Source organism: Sycon ciliatum, chromosome 4, assembly GCF_964019385.1.
Source record: "Sycon ciliatum chromosome 4, ocSycCili1.1, whole genome shotgun sequence".
Lineage (NCBI taxonomy): Eukaryota > Metazoa > Porifera > Calcarea > Leucosolenida > Sycettidae > Sycon > Sycon ciliatum.
Window position 1 is genome coordinate 32751103 of NC_088646.1, and position 23316 is coordinate 32774418.

Here is a 23316-nt window from a genome sequence, read left to right on the forward strand (position 1 = left end):
AAAGAACCATGGCCAGCTTGCCAAAAGTAACGCGTAGCAAGCGTGCACGCAAGCACACTCCATACATACAGTCGATGCGCCAGATTTGAAAAATCACGTCGGAACACAGAGTTCTATTTTTCAGATGCACCCTTTTTGGGCACTTTTCTCAAGGCATTCTCAACATACGATCGTTTTCATGTATGTACGTGCTGGCCAGTCTCACGCTTTCTCGGAGTTATTCGTCACACTCGAGGATTCAGTAGTCGCCTTTCACCTTTTTCTGTTATGAGTTCTTCAAGAACGACGAAATTCTGTAGTTTGGTGTCGCTACACGTCGGTTTGTCTCTTTTCCTTTTTTCGTCGAAATTTCGTCGCCCGACCTATAATTTCGTGCCACCCAATTAACCAGGCATTTCGCTGCTTCTATGCTGGACGTATCGAAAGAGTAAGTCTTTGTGACATTGAAGCGGAAGTTATGTTCTGGCCGAAAAAAGGGCATGCCTCTGGTGACGTGATTTCTAACTAGTGTTTTTACGTATATTTTCCATGCATGTGTGCACAGATGTCAGCGGCAGGAAGACCCAGCAATGCCACAACTGGCACAAGCATACATACATGTACTTGACGACCATGTGGCCCAGAATGAAGCATTTGCTCCAAAGTGCCATCTGACAAGCGATTTACACATGACTCAATGCTGTCAGATTGGCAAAATTGGCAAAAGCTACACACATGCACATCCATCACGTCAGGCCAATGCATTTATTGCAAGTGCGTCAAAGCACTACGACGCCAAGTATGCACAGCAGCGAAAGAAAATAAGCCACCAGTTAGCCAAAGCACATGCAGTGTACATGATTGCAGCGGAGCGGCATCCGTACACTGTCCTGCAGACAAACTGCGCGTGCACAGTCTGAAAGAACAGTGCGAACCGCTCCTGTGCCCGACCTATTACCAGCAGTGTGTGGGCCATGCAACATGTGCTTGGTGTAAGTCGAGACTCACACCAGAACACAGGTGGAAGTCACCAAACTTTCAGCTTGCAGAGCATGTGTTGCGTAGCATGCACCATGTCAGGATTTCAGACCAGAGTCGATTTTGTAGACGCTGCTACCAAAAGCAAATTGACATGCTCCCTGCCGACAATGCACCAAGCACAGACCACCAATTGCGAAGCATCATCTCTCAGTACAGCACGGAAGGTGCCGAGAGTGATTTCCCCAATATTATAGTCATTGCCGCTACAGGACGGGAATTGCTGGACAAGGATGCCATATTGTTGACGACAGTGCACGATTTGTATACAGAGACTTTGCACCCAGCTGCTGACCCCAAGCCAGCGGCAAACGTGCTCGGCAAATTGAAGTTGACCCTGGAGCACCACTTGCACGTCATTCCACCTAAGTCGCGGAAGGATGGCACATTGCTGCTACGCAATGGATGTAATGTAATGCTGAGAAGGCACTACATATGATCCTTTCTGCAGAGCGTAAACACAAGATAGAGCAAACACCAACAAAGCTGGAAGACCTCACTCTGCCATGCTCACAGCACAATTGATAGCCAGCAACCAAATAATACATGTACAGTAGGTATCGGTTATAGCGTGGGTGTTTGAAAAACGACATTTGATTCTTATTGCCGATATTTCTTACACACGATAAATCACGTGTGACATAATCATATGCACGTGTGACATAATACATGTTTGGCATGTGGACACGTACAATCATGTAGGTCTACACAATCATGATACACACGGATCAGACTCGCGGTCGTGCTGGGCGACTGCGGAGCAGCAGATAGGAGAGAAGTCGGAAGAAAGAGTCCGACTGGACAGAAAAAGTGATTCTCCAATGCTCAGTTGGACATAACTCTCTTTTTGTGTTGAATATTATTGTATTGAGCATGCACAGAGCACAGATGTTATTATTACAGGCGATACATTTTGCACTAATCTGGCATATTTTGCTACACAAAATCCATTCTTAGGGCCGATATATTCTACTCTGCGATAATACTGCTTGTAAGAATAAATATACACATAAAATAGGTGTTATGATTATGAAAAAATGAGTGTTCATTCTTGTAGGCAGTATATTCTTGTATACGACCACACTATAACCGATACGCACTGTACTTCACAAATATGGGAACCCATTTACACCAAGTGCTATTATCGGACAATGCCATTATGCTCCTAGCACGCGGCACAAGAAAATTATAGAGCTTCGCCAGCATTGCCTTGATTTTGTCGTAATGTGATGGTGTGTGCGTGTGTGTGTGGTGTGTGTGTGTGTATGTGTGTGTGAACATGGGAACCCATTTACACCAAGTGCTATTATAGGGCAATGCCATTATGCTCCTAGCACGCGGCACAAGAAAATTATAGAGCTTCGCCGGCATTGCCTTGATTTTGTCGTAATGTGATGGTGTGTGCGTGTGTGCGTGTGTCACTGTGTGTGTGGTGGTGTGTGTGGGTGGTGTGTGTATGTATGTGTGTGTGTGTGTGTGTGTGTGTGTGTGTGTGTGTGTGTGTGTGTGTGTGTGTGTGTGTGTGTGTGTGTGTGTGTGTGTGTGTGTGTGTGTGTGTGTGTGTGTGTGTGTGTGTGTGTGTGTGTGTGTGTGTGTGTGTGTGTGTGTGTGTGTGTGTGTGTGTGTGTGTGTGTGTGTGTGTGTGTGTGTGTGTGTGTGTGTGTGTGTGTGTGTGTGTGTGTGTGTGTGTGTGTGTGTGTGTGTGTGTGTGTGTGTGTGTGTGTGTGTGTGTGTGTGTGTGTGTGTGTGTGTGTGTGTGTGTGTGTGTGTGTGTGTGTGTGTGTGTGTGTGTGTGTGTGTGTACATTACATATTGCCCTATCAAAAATATATAAATAAACTCGGATGGTGAGCCAATGTAATCATGGATAAAAAGAATAAGGACAAAATGTTACGAGTTATGACTAACTGTCCACCATGTACCAATGTCGCTAGATCATATACAGTCGGCGAGCGCGACAAAAAGGCACAAACTGACAGGGAATACTAAGACATACAACGACCAAATAATATTCAAGTTAATTTCGAAATGTCTATAATTTCGTGCCGTCGGATTAACCAAGCATACAACGAAAGGAAAGGTATACACGCTTAGACATATATTATTAGGCAATTATCTGCACCAACCTGCATTCCGGCCGAAGCATCATGTCGGGTGTGGTGGGTCGGCATTCCGACGTATCTCCACACACCAGGAAAATCGTGAAGCGAGAATTCCCTCGTCTGCAACTGGCAAAGTCTTCACTTGACACTCAAGTTGAAATTTCTAGATACCTAGCTAATAGGAGCAGACTTCAGGACATTTGTCGCACTCGGGAATCGTCAGTTCGATCCGTACAGGGTTGGTTAGACACAAGAAATATAGCAAATTTCATTGACTGACATCTTCATCTTTACCAACACAGTTCACCACATAAACTTTCGCGCGAAAAAAATAAAAAGACCCACTCAGCTGGCTTGGCGCATCGACTGCATAAGTCAGGATGCACACAAAAGCTACAAACTCGGAATAAGGGCAGCGCAGACCACGCCGAAACCGCAACTAGAAGATTGACCGCTGACAGGTCAATCAGTGAATGGAAAAGCATGCACCACCGCACGGACGCGCACTCACTAAACTACAAAAAAACAGTGCGTTTTTTTATAATAGACTCTGAAAACCTTGAGAACGTACTCAAGGACACTTTTGAGAAAATGTCATGCGAGTTGCGTCACGAAAATCTGCGCGCGAAATTCGAAAAACCAGGTGTGACTCGTGGCATTTCGCCATCTTGTTCAGAGTGTCCTTCGAGCTCCTTGCCTCGTAGCCGGAGGAATCATTTTGTTGCTGACTGCTCTGTGGCCCTATTTTGCTTTTTCTCGAGTGTCTTTTCGTTCGTGGCAACTTGTTCTCTCGACATGCCACATAATTATAACAAAACGCGAACGGGCCATGGTACATGGTGGTGTCTGTTTTACAATTTTTTGCGAAGACGAGGAGAACAATGGCTGGGCATCGAATTGGTCCCAAGTATTCCATTCGTCATGCTGCTGTTGCGTGTGGCGTCAGCATTTCCACCATGAACAGATGTACCAGGGATGCTGACGGCGAAAATCAGCGTGCTGCGTTGGCCTTGTCTGTCTCCAGTGATCAAAGCAACGAGAGTGACAATCCCCGATGTGAGACTCGTGCCATGAAACCACTCAACCCTGACGGATTTGCTTTGGACTGTATAAGAAGTAATTTACGGATTCTATGCTGCGAAGGAGGACCCAACACTGGACAAAGTTCCTGCTCGCTGCAGAGAAACCATCGACGATTTTCCAGACATGAGCAAAACTAGCTCTTGGAAAATGTTGCGTTCCATGGGATTCCAGTGTGGCAAGACCACAGGTATCACACAAATAATGATGGAACAGCACAGGATTGTGTCATGGCGGCATCGCTACCTAGTACCTGTGAGACATACCTGGATGAGACGTGGGTCAATGCGCGTCACACAGTTACTAGGAGGTGGTTCGACAATGGTGACAGGAGTGTATAGGCAAGCAACCAAATGAAGCACCATCAGGTAAAGGCAAGCGCGTTATTGTTCTGCATACTGGTGGACGGGACAGATTCGTGAAAAACTGTGCCGATGTGTTCGTGACTGGAGGCCGGCGCCAACGATGATATACGTCGTCGGCTGTCCGAGCACATCTGTTCACTGTGTAATACTGTCGTCACAAGTGCAACACAAAACACGGAATTATTGGGGCCGTTTCGTTCCTCGCTGGTCTACTATTCGCAGATGTTGAACCAGACACAACTGTGACCTATTTGCATTGTGTGTGTGTGTGTGTTTGTGTGTTTGTAAAACTGCTCATGCTTCCTTTTTGTTAGTCTCTTTATGGGAGCTGTGTGAATTGCCTTTGTGATTTGTTGTGGTGTTTGAATTTTCACTGCATTCTTTCAGGGATCGAGGGAAGTTTCCTACATGCATGCTGGAATGTTTTGATGTATTGAGCTAATTGCAATACAGGATTTGAATTATTCAGTACAGTTTGCCACAATAAGTCGTGAAAAGCCACGGACTCACTGGTTTACTACAAAGGTTAGGAGAACTGCAGACAGCAGTGCACAACTGCACAGCCATATGGCCATGTGCATGTACATGCATGCGCTGTACTACAGTATACCGAAAAAGAAAAGAAAAAAAAGAATCAAGATGAACTGTACTGGATTCGAACTCATGCCGGGCACCATGCAAGTGATGAGCTTTCCTGGCTAAAACTTCCGTTTAAAAAATCAAAATCCACTGAAAACCATTTAAAACCGGATTTCCAGCCGAAACCCGGCCGAATATCTAACTTTGACAATTATTATTATTCCGACTCCCAAACTTAATTTTCTTCGATCCAAGACCCACACAAACGCAGCTGTGAAGAAAAAATTTCAAATTTGGAATGAGAACAAACTAAAAAATCAAAATCGACAATGGTCTGTTATAAAAAAACGCACTGTACAACCAATACACGGAAAATGGCATCACGCAGAAGGTATACCAAGCAGAGCATGCACAAGTAACAATACAGTTCCAGCCAGTGGCTGCCACGTTACCATAAACTACAACAAGCTGCACCGGATACAGCGACCATCTGCCTTGCGCAACCGGCGACCGGCATTTAGTGCACCAAGTGCCATACTGGATCTGCACACAGCGACTAAAATTAGCCAAGTGGCTGGTAGGGTTGACTGCAACAGGGCTGAAATGCGCTCCGAAGCAAATGCATGGAGTCAACAGAAGTGACAAGTGACAGTGCAGGATGCGCTGCATGCACTTGAGTGAGGTGTGCTTTTCCTGCACAAAAGTATTCTACCCTCCACACCTGTCAATATGAGTACATGGAAGTACAATTATGCACAGGTATGTACACGATCCGATATGCCACGATTGTACAGGACCTGGTTCTAAAGGCCACCTGGCTTCAATGACCGCTTGCACCGTGGGGTGGTCGACTGTACACTGTGCTTGCGAGCCCGGTGCTTGCGATCCCGGTGCATGTGAGCCCAGCGTGCGCAAACAAACTCAAACTGGCCAGTTCCAAGTGCCCAACACCTGTGTGTATACTTCATATTGCAACTCTGTGTGACAATGTGAGCATTTTGACAGATATTTTTGGGTTCAAATAATCAGGGTTACACCTGTGTAAGATAAGTCTTCTAATATGTACGTGAAAGGAGTATTCCAGCTTTGGCAGTTGAAAGCATACCTGACAAAGAGAAATATCTCCTTGTTGAACTTCGATAGCAACTCCCTCTGGAGTGGTCAAGCCCTTTCCATTCGGCGAGAGCTTGCAGATACGTGTAGGCTGCGCTGCCTTCTGGGGCAAGAAGTATGCTGCCGCCATTTTCACTTTGTTGAAGATCCCTGGGTTCTCAGGTGCCGCTCTTGACTTTTTTCGTGACTTTGGCTTGGGCCGCTGGTGTGATGGTGGCTCATTCAGCATTTCCTGGGCAGCCATGTCTGTACCTTCGCAGCACTGGGCCAATTCTGAACTCAGTAGTTCAAGTATTTCGGGCCTGAGGTCAATGAACACAACCTTCTTCAAACGGCAAGCTGGGTTTTCACTCAGCCATGACACCGTGGCATTGGCCAGCTCACTGGCACAGATCTCGTCTGGAAAGCCGAAAATCAATGAGGAGATTGCGGGCACGGCTACAGTGTCCAGGTCTTGGGACTCCTGTAGGACGTTCTGCATGCATTCAGCAAGCTGCGATCGGCACTTCTGCTGCCGATGAGGGTCCCATCTGGGCCCCACGGCGTGTAGCAAGACCTTGCAGGGTAGACGACCAACAGTTCTTGTGCGATACACAGCGGATACGGACAACTGGCCTTGCCGAACATGGCGAGATGAATCTCGTTGAATATCCGGACCACCGGCCCGGCATATGGCCGCTGCCACTCCTGCACCATGTTGAAGGCGTTCATTGCATACATTTGTCATGGCCGAGCAGTGGAACTTGGTGATATCACCTTTGTACACCAATAGTTGCTTTCCTGCCGGCAGACTGTACGTCGCCATAAGTTGGGCGCTTCCTTGGTTGCGTTTGGACAAGCCATTGGGCACTTCGTCAGCCTCGCCATCGTCTGAGGATTCCTCTTCACTTTCCATCTCGGCTTCACTCCGGGACATGATGTCAACGTCCACATTGGAGTTCCTCCCCTCGTCTATAACCTGCGCTTTGTACTCGGCGTTGTTCAGATGGTCCTTTAAGCCCGGCATTGCCATTGGAAACTTCTGCACATGGTACCGTGCAGCCAAAGTTTTGAGCTCGGCGTGAGCTGCCTCAACATCTTCACTTGGTCCTTTGAGCTCAATACGGTTGTTGCGGTCAGCAAAGTGAACTGTAGACGATTTAGCTTTCAGTGTCTCTAGCTGTTCGCCATAGTGTTCCTTCATGAATTGAAACTGGGACGCACGCAGTTTAAACACCACCGTCTGTCGTCCCCTTGATTCAAGAATGACCCTGACCTCTTCTTCACATTCGGAAACGGCGCTCTTTTCACCACAGATGTGAATAGTTGATGTGCGTTTATCAGTGCGTACTTGAAACAATCTAGCTTTCAACTCTGCTCTGGATTCCAGAATGGTGGACTTGAGATCAAGACGATTAACTGCTGTCAGTTCACTCTTGTCCATGTCGATCTCAGTGAATGTGAGGGACGCATTAAGGTCGTCCGCAGCTTGGTAATATTCATCCTCATCAGCTTCATGGTAGAGAACTTCCACTTTTGTTCGCTGACTTTGCCCTTTGGTAGCTCTCAAGCGGCACTTCGTTCCTTCGAGATACTGCCTGATGTAGTCTAAACCAGCTTCAGAGCGCATTAGTTGACGAACATCTTCATTATCAAACGTCAATACCGTCATCTTTACATCCTTGATAGCCTGCTTGAGCTGGTTTGAAGCATCGGTCACTCTCTTTTCTTGGCCCGAGATGGTGAGTTTGAATATGCCTGGTTTGGTCTCTTCTTCCACAATGCTTTCCACCCGTGTTGCGGTCTGAATATTCTCTATGCATCCAGCCATCTTCAGCAGCTCCAGCACATCTTCTTTGACGTTGCCAATGTCGCTCGTTCCTTTTTTGGTCGTGCTCTTTGCTTGTTTGGCGAGTAGTGATACAAACTGAGATGCGTCAGTTTCCACACTGAACACATGCAGGCATGCCTCCTCTGCGTTCGCAACCACTTCAGTGTTGTGTGGCTGCATTGTTTCGGAACACCAGTCCAGTAGCATGTCATGGTATTCGACTGGTACAGCCACTTTGGCCTCCTGGACCAGCTTGAAGGCGTGTACTAAAGCCGCGTTGACAGCCTCTACCCAGTGTGTGATGTATAGCGCTTTGCTTCCAGGCCGCACCACAATGTGATCTCCATTGATGGTGAACTCTGCATGGATATCATGAAGTTCCTTGACCAGCATTTCCTTGAATGGTTTGCAGGACTTCAGGAATGCAGCCTTTGTGTTAGGTATAGGCTGTTCCACCTTCTCAGGCATGCTGCTCAGTCGCATCCTTCTCTCGTCATCTTCACGAGCAGGGAAATGGAAACCCTCAAACTGTTCCGAACATTGAAGTTGATTGCCGGACATGGCAGAGCTGGTCTTGGCAGTTTTTGCAGCTGAACATTACACACACACACACACACACACACACACACACACACACACACACACACACACACACACACACACACACAAACACACACACACACACACACACATACACACACACACACACACACACACATACGCACACACACACACACACACACACACACACACAAACACACACACACACACACATACACACACACACACACACACACACACACACACACACACATACGCACACACACACACACACACACACACACACACACACACACACACACACACACACACACACAAACAGAGAAACACCAGTGAATAGAAAATTAATACCAGTAGAGAGATATCCCCTTTAGTAAACTAAAGAAGTCCTGAAATATCCCAGAGAGCTTCACATACTAATATGGTCTAAAGCCACGTTGTAGCGGCTCAATAGCACATTACAGATGTGTGTGTGTGTGTGTGTGTGTGTGTGTGTGTGTGTGTGTGTTTGTGTGTGTGTGTAATTTTATTTTTTTATTTGTTTACTAAGTACACAACCTACTCGTCAGAAGGGGAGAAGACAACAGAGTATACAATGACAAAACAGCAGGGAGAGTAGGGGCTGCAAAGCAAGCCTGTGCTGGTGAGGGAAGCCCACAACACCGACCTATGGTCTCGGCGTTAACGTGAGCTTGCGCACCATAGCCTAAAAGAAGGGGGTGATTTAGCGATAAAGACAAGAGAAGGTTAGGTAGAATGGATGAGGAGAAAGAGAGAGAGAGAGAGAGAGAGAGAGAGAGAGAGAGAGAGAGAGAGAGAGAGAGAGAGAGAGAGAGCGAGCGAGAGAGAGAGCGAGCGAGCGAGAGAGCGAGAGAGAGAGAGAGCGAGAGAGCGAGAGAGAGAGAGAGAGAGAGAGAGAGAGAGAGAGAGATAGAGAGAGAGAGAGAGAGCGAGAGAGAGAGAGAGAGAGAGAGAGAGAGAGAGAGAGAGAGAGAGAGAGAGAGAGAGAGAGAGAGAGAGAGAGAGAGAGAGAGAGAGAGAGAGAGAGAGAGAGAGAGAGAGAGAGAGAGAGAGAGAGAGAGAGAGAGAGAGAGAGAGAGAGAGAGAGAGAGAGAGAGAGGGGGGGGGAGTGGTGGGGTGGAGAGAGAACAAGAAGAGAGAGAGAGAGAGAGAGAGAGAGAGAGAGAGAGAGAGAGGGGGGGGGGGGTGGTGGGGTGGAGAGAGAACAAGAAGAGAGAGAGAGAGAGAGAGAGAGGTGATAGTATGTATGTACATACGTGTGTGAGTGTGTGACTGTGCATATTATATACATACATGCATGAGGGCAGAATCAACTGACCGTCAGTGTGCAAAGATTCCAGAAAGGAAATGGCATAAATGCCTAAGATTGCCAGCCACTTATTGCATTATCTCACCTGCTGGGTCATCATAGGTAACTCTGACGCTATCTCGCGATTGCTTAGTCACAGCCACTGGCTTTGATGGCCTGAGCAACTCCCAAGCATAAGACTCAACCTCGTCACGCTCGCCCGGGAACTTCGCGTACAGGGAGCATGGTGACTTGACTCTGCGAACTCGCAAATAGCGCCGTCCAACTTCGTCGAATGGCGAGTCTGCGCAGCTGGATTCAATGAGGTCGAAATCTAAACACAACATAGCAGACAAGAGCAGACAGTATTATAGTATTGTATGCTCAAATCCAAATACCTGCATGCAACGCATTGCATACTTATAAATTTATAAAATCTCACATAAGAAACGAGCATCGTCAGCATGAAAATTGACACTACCCGATCAGTGAAGGTTTAGTCCCATCCCATTCCCAATGACATTTACGTTTACTTCCCCCGCAGTTTCCTGCTTTGAATCATAGGCTATGCCATTGATAAGGCACAGGGAAAGAACCAGCCCTCAAGAATTGTTCAGGCAGATATGCAAAATATCACAAACAGGGGTAGTAGCTGAGGAAGTACGGCAACCCGCATCACTAAGTTGGCCCTCTCCCAAGCTGACCTTGTCCTGCCAGGCTCTGTGTTCTCAATCCTGGTGTTGGCCAGCCCCACTGTGTATGTTACCAGGGTCACAGCAACAATTAGTTGCCAACCTTGCAACTCCTGATGTCGTGCATGGTAATTAAATTTTATTCAGGGTAGCAATCAACCACCCTCCAGTAGTGAACACCTAACCGGTAAACTGGCTGCTACTTACACAGCTGCAGCACTGCTGGAAAGTCACATACATGGGCCAAACTCATGCAGGCAGGGATACTCACCAATTGGTACTCTGAACCGGAAAAGGGCACGGTCAAATCGGAACTCAGGCGGTGGATGGATGTCAGATGGTTTGATACCAGCCATTCCAGCCATGTAGAACTTCAGCTTGCCTTGCTCCAAGCTGATGCCACCTGGTATGTCAAGAACAAGCAGATGATCGTCCATGTATTCAGTGGTCGCAGATGTTGACTTGGTCTGTTCAGTGACAGCCTGCTCCTCGCAAGGTACTACTTGCCCCGCTGTCTCATTGGTTGGCGCCAGGATGGATTGCATTGCTTCCAGTGAGAATGGCCGCACAGTGAGAATGTTGTCGGTGATACGATGCTCTCGATCGACCAGGGACGCAGCCACTGGAGAAGGGCACAGAAGACAGAGGAAAAGGAAATGCTATTCTGCCGCAACCATTCATGCCAGCATGGAGCAGTTCTTTTGTAGCTGTGTTACGAAAACACTGCCACTAGCTTGACACACACACACACACACACACACACACACACACACACACACACACACACACACACACACACACACACACACACACATCAATTGAACACGTGATGTGTGCAGGAGTGCAATGTCTGCTCTAGGATTTCAAACCAGCCGGGTACATGTGTACCTGGCACAACTCTCGCAACCGGGTCAGAGCTGGGTATGTTCAAGTGCGGCTACTGAACATAACTGGGGAGTCAGAATTATCTTACGACTCCCTGATTGTGTCCCAACCGGTTCACAACTGACCGGTGTTCTTTTTCCAAGCAGGTCCAAGTACCCCCCCCCCTCCCCCAACCAGGTCACTGACCCAGCTGACCTGGCTCTGGAGCAGACACTGGAGCGCCAGTATTCCATGCATTTCGTGAACAACGGCCAATGTTAGAATCACACAGTGCAGTTTGAGAATTCTCAAAATGGGCAAAAAAGTTCAAGATTTTGGAAATCTGTTGCACGTTTGGAGGATCCGAATAACTCCAGCCGCATGTTTCCGGAACCTACTGTGCTCACGAGGATATGGTTGGGAGTGCATGGAAGGTACTGCACTTGCAGTGGAACCTCGGAATTCCGACTGCCTTTCGGACATGGCAGAGTGGTCTGATCTGTGAAGAATGATCTTCCTGTACTTGTGCTAGTGGAGGAAAATTCAGGACCGAGCAAAAGAGGTCAGACTGACGAGGTGGTCAGTTTATGGAGGTGATCGGAAAGCAAAGTTGCACTGAAGCTCTTTCAACATTAAAATTTTATCCCTTGCCTTGGGACGGTCCGGCTTCAATGGATTCTTGGTGCAGCAGAAACTGTCCTCATATGACAGGATACCGCTTGATCCAGGGATGCATGTTCGATATACAGCAATTTGGTGCATGACAATTTGTCGGGATTCCGCTTGGCACAGGATCCGGTAAACACAGGTTTTACTGTTAATATCATCACTGAGCATGTGTAGGTTATTATTATTATTATAGACAACACCTCATGGCATGAAAAGAAAATCAGCCAGTACGGGAGATGTGGGTGTTAACCAACCATGGTGAATAAAAGAAGAAAAGAAGAAAAGTAATGGTCAAGACAGAGAAGCATGGAAGGGACAGGTGATGGTGAATCTAGTGAGCAGATTTAAATGCGTCCAGGGTACTGGCATTGCGCATAGTAGCGGGCAGCGCAAGCCAAGCAGAGTAGGCAACAAAGAGTGGAGAGTGTACAAGGGAGGACATTTTAGCCAAGGGGAGGGCAACAGAGCATCTTGTCTGGGAGCCATCTGTGATTCGGAACCAGTTATACACGCTAAGATGAGGAGGATGTAGAGCTAGTTTAAATTTGTGAGCAAAAGTGCAAATTAATTTTTGACGGTGGGTCGACAGTGGGCAAGCATTTACAAGGACATACAGGGAAGTACTAGGTAGAAGAGTAGAGAGGGGGTAGACTAAACAGGATACGAAGAAGTTTTCTATGGTGGATTTCGAGACGCTCAGCGAGAACCGAGGACAAGCCACACCAGCTAACAGCAGCGTACATGAAAAGAGGCAGGATGTACAGTTTGTGAAACAAAATTTTGCATTTGACAGGAAGATGGAAACAATGGGGACGTATAACACCTAGGGCAGAGCTTGAACGGCTGCAAAGAGCATCAATATGGTAAGACCAAGAGAGGCGATCATCAAGCATTATTCCCAGGTGTTCATGGTTGGAAACAACCTTTATGGGTTCTGGGAAATCAGGATGGTGTAAAAGTGACATGGATGAGATTGGGGGAAGGAACATTATTTCGGTTTTAGTCAGGTTGGGTCTAAGTCGCCATGTTTGCATCCAGCGTAGGACACTGCATATCTGAGCCGACACTCGAGGTACAAGAGCCGCTGATGACGAGGATGCTGACAGTAGGGTTGTATCATCAGCAAATAACGAGACACCTGGGTCTATAGAGGGTAAATCATTTACGTGTGCTACGAATAGAAGAGGTCCAAGTATGGAGCCTTGGGGAACTCCAGAAGACACTGGTAGGGGATCAGAGTTGATGGAGAGGACAGAAACAAACTGTGACCGGCTACTCAGATAGGACTCCAGCCAGGACAGAGCAGGGCCAGACACACCAAAGACAATATGTAGCTTGGCAAGGAGGCCACGATGCCAGACAGTATCAAAGGCCTTTACCAAGTCAAAGAAACAGAGAGCAATATGGTGTCGAGCATCACGAAGGGTGGCAATGTCTTGTACTAGACGAGCTAGTTAGTCAGAGGTTGAGTCGTTGCGCCGAAAACCAGATTGGGAAGGGCTAAGGCATGCTGAAATGTGGCAATACAACTGGTCGTAAAATAGCTTTTCACATACTTTTGAAAGGGAGCAGAGAAGAGATATTGGACGATAGTTTGAGGCTTGTGATCGGGAGACTTTACACTTGTAGATGGGCGTGACCTTAGCGATCTTCCAACGATCAGGAAATACGCCGGAGGAGTAGGAAAGGTTGAATATAAGGCACAGTGGGTACGCCAGAGATGGAGCCAGAACTTTGAGAACTTCATTTGGTAGGGCATCAGGACCAGGGCTTTTGTTGCTTGTTAGTCTTTTTAGGTAGCTGCGAACAGATGATGTGGTGGTATGTATAGAGCGCAGATCAGAAGACACAGTCGCAGAACGTTGCAGAGGTGGTATTGGAGAGGAATGGTCGTCTGGAATACCAGCTGATGTGAATTGCGTATTGAGAGTATTAGCTACAGACTTGGGGTCAGTCACCATCGAACCATTGGAAGCTAATAACGGAGGTATGTCTTGACGTGTACTAGTTGTCCTTTGAGTGCGAACAAAGGTATACAGGTTAGGCCTGGAAGAGGGGTGAGATAGGGTGGTAGCCTGAGTGAGCGAACGTAAATATGCTCGATACTTAAAACATGGCATTGACTTCACCAGATTGCGCTGTTTTTTGTATAAAGAAATATTAGCATAGGTGGAGTACTTCTTACTTAAGCTGTAGTAGTCGTATTTGAGTTTAATTGCACCTTGGCGATCTTTGTCAAGCCAAGGGATCTTGGGGTTACGGCTGGACTGACGAGGGTGGTGGCTGCCATGTTTGGGTGTAGCGGGTCTTCCTCCGTATTGTGGCACATAGAAGGAGAGCACGTCATCAAGAACTGTGGTGAACTTCTCCACAGCTTCGTCAACAGTAGTGGAGGTGAATAAAAGATGCCAGTCACAGGCAAAAAGTTCAGAGTTGATGATTGACCAAGTCGAGGGTGTAACCTTGCGGAAGGCATGTCGCGGAGGGGCAGGAGTCTGAGAGCTGTTGTAAGAGGTCTTAGCAGTGGCAATGTTGTAGGCTAGCGTTGTAATGACTTGCAAATGATCCGATGCAGCAAGCGGGGCAGCATCGTCAACAGAGCGTACAGAGGGGGCGGTTCGTAGCAAGCAAGTCCAGACAGGACAGTCTTCCATTCGGAGCGACACAGGTGGGGAAATTGAGAAGCTGCTGGAGGCCAAAGCTAGAGAACACGTGTGATAGCTCCGTACCAGCACGCGATGTGGTGTCACCACTCCACCAGTCAGAATTGTGGGCATTGTAGTCACCGGTAAGAAAAACATCAAATAAAGAGAGGTCCAAGGAACACAGCGTGTCGCCAAGTATGTCGCAAAAGGAGGTGAGATCAAGAAGGGATTGTGAAGGAGGGGGGGGGGGCGGTAATGACAGCAAATGAGTAGCGGATTGGCCCGGAGACCTGCAGGTGCACCAAGCTCAACCCATAAGGCCTCGCTTTGGGGAGAATCAAGCAGCATTTATTTCCTAGTCTTGAACTCTATTGTATCAGCAATACTCAGCCACTGCAAAATAATCGCAAACAGCAGCTTTGCATTTTGATCCACAGAATTCGCCTAGGTAAAATTCCCATTCATCTCTCCGTATTCACTTGGTTTTCTCTGTCCCGGTCCACTCGTAATAGTCTCTCACTTCCTCGTGCTAATTCAGCCGCATTTACCAACTCTCCTCTGTTTTTGTCCTACAGCTTTTGGCTGCAACTTCCTCAGCATGTTAAGATATCAAAATGTCTTTCCAGCTTTAAAAATGCAGTCCGATCGCATAATGTAGTACGATAGTACGATAGGATCTCCTTGCTGGATTCTTGTCTATCCTTCTTTCTTCCCTTTTCTTTATTCCTTTCTTTACTTTTCTTTTCTTGCTGTGGTTGGCTATCAACCCTCTCTCGCACTTTGCGTGCCAATTGGTCATGGACCACGAGTTGAGTGCCATAAATAAATAAACGAGAGAGCTTGGAAGCTCAGGGCCCTGCGCTATGCTTTTATGCTTTTTTGCCTAGCTCATCGTACATGTTATAAGAACTGATGGGAATGTCTTTTTCGTTGATTGGCCACATCACTGTATTGCGAAAACGTTTCAATCGGTTTGCTTATGAGTTAGGCAAAAGTATTTGCAGAATTTATTGCGGATTGTTATTTCTCTAATAATCATCTACTTTTGTTTTGCTCCTTCTTTTCTTTTTATCTCCTTATATTGTAAATCTACAAATTTTGGCCGATGAGAAATAGAAACCTCTCTATTAGAGAGGTTAAGATGCACGTTATTTCCGACGTGACGCGCAGTTTCACGTCAAATTTGAAATCGATCGGTATTTTTGCTCTCACATGCATCCATTGCTCAATCATGCATCATTTGCCTAAATAACAAACGTTGGCCTGCGATTTACTTTGGCCGGTTGGTACTGTTGTCTAATCCTCCTCACTACTGTACTCCACAAACCACCATTACCGTCGCTCACACAAACCAGTGCACCAAGCGACCAGGTAGGAGAAACAAAGTTAAGTTAAGATATTTACAAGAAGATTACAACAAGAAAAGAACCAAGAACCACGATCGCCAAATCGCTGTCATCAGCAAAACGTGCCCGGGTGCGTGCATTGGCTTACGTGTACATCAGTGCGTGCATTGGCTTACGTGTCATCAGTGCGTGCATGCATGAAGTCTTTGAAGATCAGAAAAGCAGAATGATCACAACTCATGCATGATGCATCGATGAGTCATATCAACGGACAACGACTACGTAACCATGGATATAATAATGGCGACAGCAAAGTTAGTTCCGCGTCCAAAAGCGCAGGTGCAACAAGGAAAAGTCAGAGTGCAGAACAAACAGAAATTCAAATCGAAAGGAGATAAATATTGCAAAGATGAAGCGAATCGGTTTGGTCTGTCAGAGGGTGCTTGCGCCCAGCGACAGGGTGACAGCAAACCCTGTCAGAGAGAGAGTCAGTGTACAGAATAGGAATACATAGAACGCAGCACGCAATGGAGTTGCTGTGGAGAGCGAGAATGCAAGCAACAACGTAAGTACTATCTATGCAACTAATTATATCGGCGTATTGTTATTGATATTACTATCCGACAAACACGCACAACACACAACAAACACTGTATCGTAACAACGCACTCGTAAATGATGTTATCACAACGACACTCGTAAATGATGTTATCACAACGACACTCATTCTATTTCAGTACCAAGCGGCGAAATCAGCGAAATTAAATCGCCAGCGAACATTAGTTGATTTTAATACAGTGATCGGATTTTCTGGCCTTTTTGTAGTAATACATGTACATTGACCTGTTGAGCCAAGGACGACGCCGAATGCATGGTTGCCTGTGGAGCACATCACATAACTTTACAGTCTCCTAAAATACGTATCCTGTCCGACGGCAAAAGAGGCTGCAGATTTAGTTTTTCTGCGCGTCGACGGGATGTCTGCGACGCGAAAGTTCAGCTCGCGTTATTTGGCTCGCGCGTCGAAAAATCAACGCGAGTGACCTGCTGCTCACGTCGAAATTTGGACATTACATAAATTCACAGTCTCCTATATACTCAATCTGCGGACAGCATGCTGTTTCGTTCTTTTTGAACTCATCAGCGCAACAGTCTCCTATATAAATACGTATCCTGTTCGACGGCAAAAGAGGCTGCAGATTTAGTTTTTCTGCGCGTCGACGGGAGGTCTGTCCTGACGTTTACTGGGACCGGCGCTGATTCTGCCGATCACGGGCGTTCTGGACTCGACGAGATGTCTGTCCTGACGTTTCCTGGGATCGGCGTAGACTCTGCCGATCACGGGCGTTCTGGACTCAAAGGGATGTCTGTCCTGACGTTGCCTGGTACCGGCGGACTCTGCCGATCACGGGCGTTCTGGAGTCGACGGGATCTCTCTTCCGACGTTTCCTGTGACCGGCGCTGAATCGCTCGTTCACGCTTATTTTGGAGACGACGGGATCTCTCTTCCAAAGTATGTTTATGCTGACGCATCCTATCACCTAATCGGCGTCTATTCTAATTTAATTTCCTCTTCGTCTCCCTATTTCTTTCCAAATCTCCCTCTACATCAGGGAGTCGTATATATAATACGACGAATATTGGTACGGTACGGGACAGATACAGGAGCCCGCAAATATTGTGGACAGCTGTTATGTACAATCCTGTAGAGCCTTTGTAGTCACAGATATGGGACAGATACGGGACAGATACGGGATAGCTCCAGCCGTGACACAAACAAACAAACAAACAAACAAACACCAAATTAAAGCTGTGTGGACCCTGGCTAGCGCCAGACGTTACTGAAGTAACGTCTTCTGCATTGCTACGGGAATAAATGATTGTGTCGTGTGCGGAATACGGAGCCAAGCTCTTTGTAAAGTACTGCGGAAAAAATCTCACCCTGAAAACTGCGATAGAGAAGGCCAGTAGTCTGGAAGTGGCAACGCACGATGCCTCGGAGCTCGCAGGAAGTGTACCCGCTGCTGGGGTACATGCTGTGGAAAGGCCACAACATCGTAGTGCAGCTGCTGGCAAGCAAAGTCAAAGTCAATCCAGTGTGCACCAATCGTCCTGTTTCCGCTGCTGATCAGAAGCACACCACCCACGTGAGTGCCCATACAAGTCCTATGAGTGTCGACACTGCAGGAAACGGGTCACCTTTGCAAGGTTTGTAAACAGCGTTTCGCAGGAAAGTCGAAGTATGCATCGAAAGGAAGTCCGAGTGGCCGCGGTGCGTGCCATAACTTGCCTGTCTCAGATGATGATGACTTCGACACACTTGCAATTTTGACGGCCGATGTCTTGCAAGCACCAGCAGCAGCTGAGGATAAGTCATCGGCATCCAGTGTACGGAAAGCCCTGTGGATCGATGCAACTGTCAATGGCGCCAGTCCATACGCATGCAGATTGACACAGGAGCTGCAGTGTCTATTATTTCCACTAGCTTCTATAAGAAGTTGCTGTCCAGTACCTCGCCACTTACCCAGAGTAAGTTGAAGTTGCGAACATACACTGGAGAACCTGTACGGCCTCGCGGAACGTTTGAGGCGCTCGTGGAGTACAACCACCAGTCGGCAGAGTTGCCGATTCATGTAGTGGACACATCGGGTCCTCCGCTATGTAGCCGAGATCTGCTGGCCCATATTGCTCTTGACTGGCATCGTTTGTTCCAGGTCGAGACTAAGGAGCCCCCCCCCCCCCCCCAGTGTAACTGCGTCCTCTAGCTCGCTGCCCACAGGACCAGCCGGTAAGCGCCTAGAGCAGCTGAAGGAGAAATTCTCCGACGTTTTCAGTGACGACTTTGGCAAGCTGAAGGACGCCAAGGCTCGCCTACAGCTCAAAGATGGTGCACGTCCACGGTTCCTCAAGGTTCGCCCGCTGCCCTACGCTATGCGGCCTAAGGTGGAAGCCGAACTGGACAGGTTAGAGAACCTTGGTATTGTTAGCAAGGTCCAGTGGAGCGAGTGGGCAACCCCAATTGTGACAGTTATCAAGCCCAATGGCTCAGTGCGTCTCTGTGGCGATTTCAAGGCCACATTGAACCCGCAACTGAAGGTGGATCAACACCCTCTTCCACGTGTAGAAGATGTGTTCGCCACTCTGGCTGGAGGACAATGCTTCACCAACATCGATTTGAAACAAGTGTACCTCCAGATGGACATGGAGGAGGAATCGAAGCCACTTCTCACACTGACAACGCACAAGGGCTTGTATCAGCTCAACCGTCTCGGGTTTGGTGTGGCTTCCGCACCAGCGCTGTGGCAGCCGGCCATCGACCGCACCCTGCATGGCGTTCCACATCAGGCCTGCCTGCTAGATGACATCATCGTCACCGGTCGCGACGACGATGAACATTTGGAAAACTTGGAGAGCATCTTGGGTTGTCTCTCCGACCACGGCCTGAGAGTCAATCCAGCGAAGTGCACGTTCTTCTCAGATGCAGTGGAGTACTGTGGTCACATTGTCAGTCGCCACGGTTTGCGCAAGACTGATGACAAGATCAAGGCGATCAATGAGGCCCTGGCACCACAGAACGTGTCCCAGCTGCGCAGCTTTCTGGGTATGGTATGCTACTACCAGCGCTTCTTGAAGGACTGCTCCACGACTCTGCACCCTCTCAACCGCCTGCTCCGAAAGGGTCAGTCCTGGCATTGGACAGCTGACTGTGCAGCAGCATTCAAGACCATCAAGGCAGCTATCGCCTCGGATCAGGTACTCATGCATTTTGATCCCGACCTGCCGGTACAGTTGGCAACTGACGCACCACCCTACGGCCTGGGAGCGGTGCTCTCGCATATTCTGCCGGATGGTACGAAACAGCCGATTGCCTTCGCGTCACGTTCGCTTACCGAGACCGAGAAGCGGTATGCCCAAATAGATAAAGAGGTCTTATCTATCGTCTGGGGGGTCCGTAAGTTTCACACGTATCTGTTCGGACGATCGTTTGTGCTGCTGACAGACCACGAGCTTCTGACAGCCATTTTCAGTCCGAGCAAAGGATTGCCAGCTCTGACGACAGCGCGTCTACAGCGGTATGCCATATTCCTGGCCAGTATGAGTTACCAGATCAAGTATCGCAAGTCAGGTGATCATGGAAATGCTGACGGCTTATCACGACTGCCCTTGCCGCACACGCAAGAGGAGAGCCTGGACTGGGCAGAAGGATTCAACATGGCCCAGATTGAGCCACTTCAAGTGACAGCCGTGGAAGTCGCTCGCCACACCGCTCGTGTGCCAGTCTTGGCCAAGGTCCTAGCTGGTGTTCGTGACGGGTGGTCACACTCCTCAACTGACGGTGACATGCAGCCATTTGCGAGGCGCAAGAATGAGCTGGGACTGCACCAAGGATGTCTTATGTGGGGAATCCGGGTTGTCATCCCACCCTTACTACGCAAGCGAGTACTCGAGGAACTGCACACAGGCCATCCAGGCATGGTTCGGATGAAGGCATTGGCCCGTAGCTTCGTTTGGTGGCCAGGCATCGACGCTGACATCGAGACAACCGGCAAGGTCTGTGCTGGCTGCCAGACACACCTGGCAGCACCACCAAAGTCACCCCTCCATCCCTGGGAGTGGCCGTCCAAGCCATGGCAACGCGTCCACATTGACTTTGCAGGACCGTTCCAAGGGCACGTGTGGCTGATCGTGGTGGATGCCCACAGCAAGTGGCCGGAAGTTCTGCCAATGAACAGCACCACAGCTCCGGTCACCGTTCGCCGTCTCCGGGAAGTGTTCGCCCAGCATGGTTTGCCTCACCAGATCGTCAGTGATAATGGCCCGCAGTTCACATCCGATGAGTTCCGTCGTTTCGCTGAAGCCAACGGCATTACGCACACCTTCTCAGCACCGTACAACCCAGCGACGAATGGGTTGGCCGAACGATTCGTGCGTACGATGAAGCAGGCACTCAGGTCCCATTCGGACACAGCACCGCTCGAGTTCTTGCCTCGCTTCCTGTTGTCGAATCGCACCACACCACATGCAACAACGAATGCCACACCAGTTTCTTTGCTGATGCATCTTGAGCTATGCACTCGGTTGTCCTTGGTCTAGCCCAGTGTTCAGGCATCTGTGGCCAAGAAACAAGCAGCGCAGAGTAGTGCAAGGTCAGCAAACCGTGCGCGCACGTTTGCTGTGGATGACACAGTCATGGTACGTGACTACCGCACCAACGCACCACACCCGTGGATTCAGGACACCGTGCAAGCGGTACACGGCTCCCGCCACTATACTGTGGAAGTTGGCGCAGACCAGCAATGGAGGCGCCATGTGGAACGGCTCTGGTCAGTCGTTTCCGCTCCACAGTCATTCGTACCAATGAGCGCAGCGCCTTTGCCGTCCGTCGCAGCACCGGCAGAGCCTGATCACAGTTTGTGTTTTCCCGCTGCTCATTCGCCAACTTGTGTTCCGCCACCACCCAGTGTTGAAGCCGCTGCTATTCCAACACCTACACCTGTGCAAGCAACAGTACCGGCAACTACTGCAGCGCAGCAGACCCAGCCGCCACCGGCACAGGCTCCAACTGAGCCCCGTCGTAACCCGGCAAGAACTCGAGTTCTGCCAGCTCGCCTGAGAGAGTAAAACATTCTCCTCCATACTCTGATAATCTGTTGCTCGCAAGGTTACTGAATTACTGTGCTCTCGGCTTATCCATTTGACTTTCTCTTGTGTATTAAATGTATATACGCGTTTGCAACCCTACTATACATGTAGGGGAGGAAATGTAGTGCATGATTGTGCTGATGATACACTCATGGACATTTCTTACGTCATCATTATCGTATTGACGTCACACCATGCGCAGATCATTTTAGTATGTCTGCCTTTTGTATTGACACACGTGTCTCCTTGTTCTTGTTCCGTTGACATAATTTACTTGCAATTGTAGTTGGTCTTCTTCTAGTCTCCATGTAATCGATCATAGAGTAAACCGAACCCCGCCTCTAGCTGAGACACTACACACCCCTCCGAATGTCAACTAGGCAAAACTCACCTGAATAAGTACGAAGTGCTGGCATAGTTGATTTGGTTGCGGTTGTTCCTGGTTCCAGCTTTGCTGTTGCTCGAGGTGCCCATGTTGCTGCTGCTATTGGTGCTACTGCTCCTTCTGCTGCTGCTGCTGCTGCTGCTGCTGCTATTGGTGCTACTGCTCCTGCTGCTGCTGGTGCTGGTGCTACTTCTGCTGGCAATGGACTTGTTGCAGTCGGGCTGGATGGATACACTGCAAATCCTGCTGACGCAGCTGCTGCTGTTGTTTCTTCCTTAGTTGGCATAGTTACAGGTGGGTCTGCTCTGACTGCTGTGACCTGGACGGATTCCGGTTGCTCAATATCAACACTGGAGAGCAATTCTGGTCATGTGACAAAATGAATACAAAAAAACGAAGAAAGAAAACCGCAACAATCATGACAATGCCATAATCCCAAGCTTCGGAGAGCTCACTGGCATCGCCAGGACTTGAAGCAGGGAACCCTGCCCTTGCACTAGTGTTTTCAGCATTTCCTTGATACCAATGTCTGCCCCGATACCAGTGTCTTCCCTAACCCATACAATTATCTTCATGGTGAGAAAGGAAAGACGTAACGGCGTACTTCAAGTTGCTAGGTAGCCACCATCACCTGCTACCTGGAGACTTGGATCGCTTGAAAAAGAAATATCCTGAATTGAACGAGTCTTCTTCAGCCTGTTGTCAAGTGCTATTGGGACTGAGTCTGCTTCAAACTCTGACGAAGATGCCGACCTCAGCTGCAGGAGCAGTGCAGCAGAAGGCCACATTTCAAGCAATTGTGAATGCCTTGTGCCATACTGTAGGGTTCAACAGGGTCATGGTGGTGACTGCCATTGAGGTACTCGGCAAAAAAACCGCACCACCTATATGTACAACGGGTTCGCAGCGCGTTCGATTGGGGAACCGTTTGTCGCAGCTTCTTCGGACCAACACCATTCGACTCGGCGTTACAAACACTACGTTCCCTGTAATTTTCAGCTCGACAAATCTTGATGTGTTCCGCATGGAATAGTCCAGACTCGTGTATGCTACAACGATGAGTCCACAACCGTGACAAGTGACAGAACAGCAAACAGCTCCCGGACCTAAACTTTCAGATCCTGTGATGTTGTGAG

At 48.4% G+C, this 23316-nt stretch overlaps 1 protein-coding gene and 1 long non-coding RNA gene across 3 annotated transcripts in view; both read right to left on the minus strand.

Moving 5' to 3' along the window:
* Positions 1-23316, minus strand: part of LOC135815723 (uncharacterized) — a 58251-nt gene that overhangs the window by 11595 nt on the left and 23340 nt on the right. For both annotated transcript variants that reach the window (XM_065329055.1, XM_065329056.1), the window contains 4 exons: positions 22187-22543; positions 10900-11250; positions 10043-10270; positions 6249-8656 (listed from right to left, as the gene is read on the minus strand). In XM_065329055.1, coding sequence (XP_065185127.1) covers positions 6249-8656; positions 10043-10270; positions 10900-11250; positions 22187-22543 — 3344 coding nt within the window. The remainder of the gene's footprint in view (positions 1-6248; positions 8657-10042; positions 10271-10899; positions 11251-22186; positions 22544-23316) is intronic.
* Positions 726-3487, minus strand: LOC135815721 (uncharacterized). Its single transcript, XR_010553321.1, has 2 exons — positions 3144-3487; positions 726-1462 (listed from the first exon to the last, which is right to left on the minus strand). It is a non-coding gene; the product is annotated as an uncharacterized LOC135815721 (long non-coding RNA).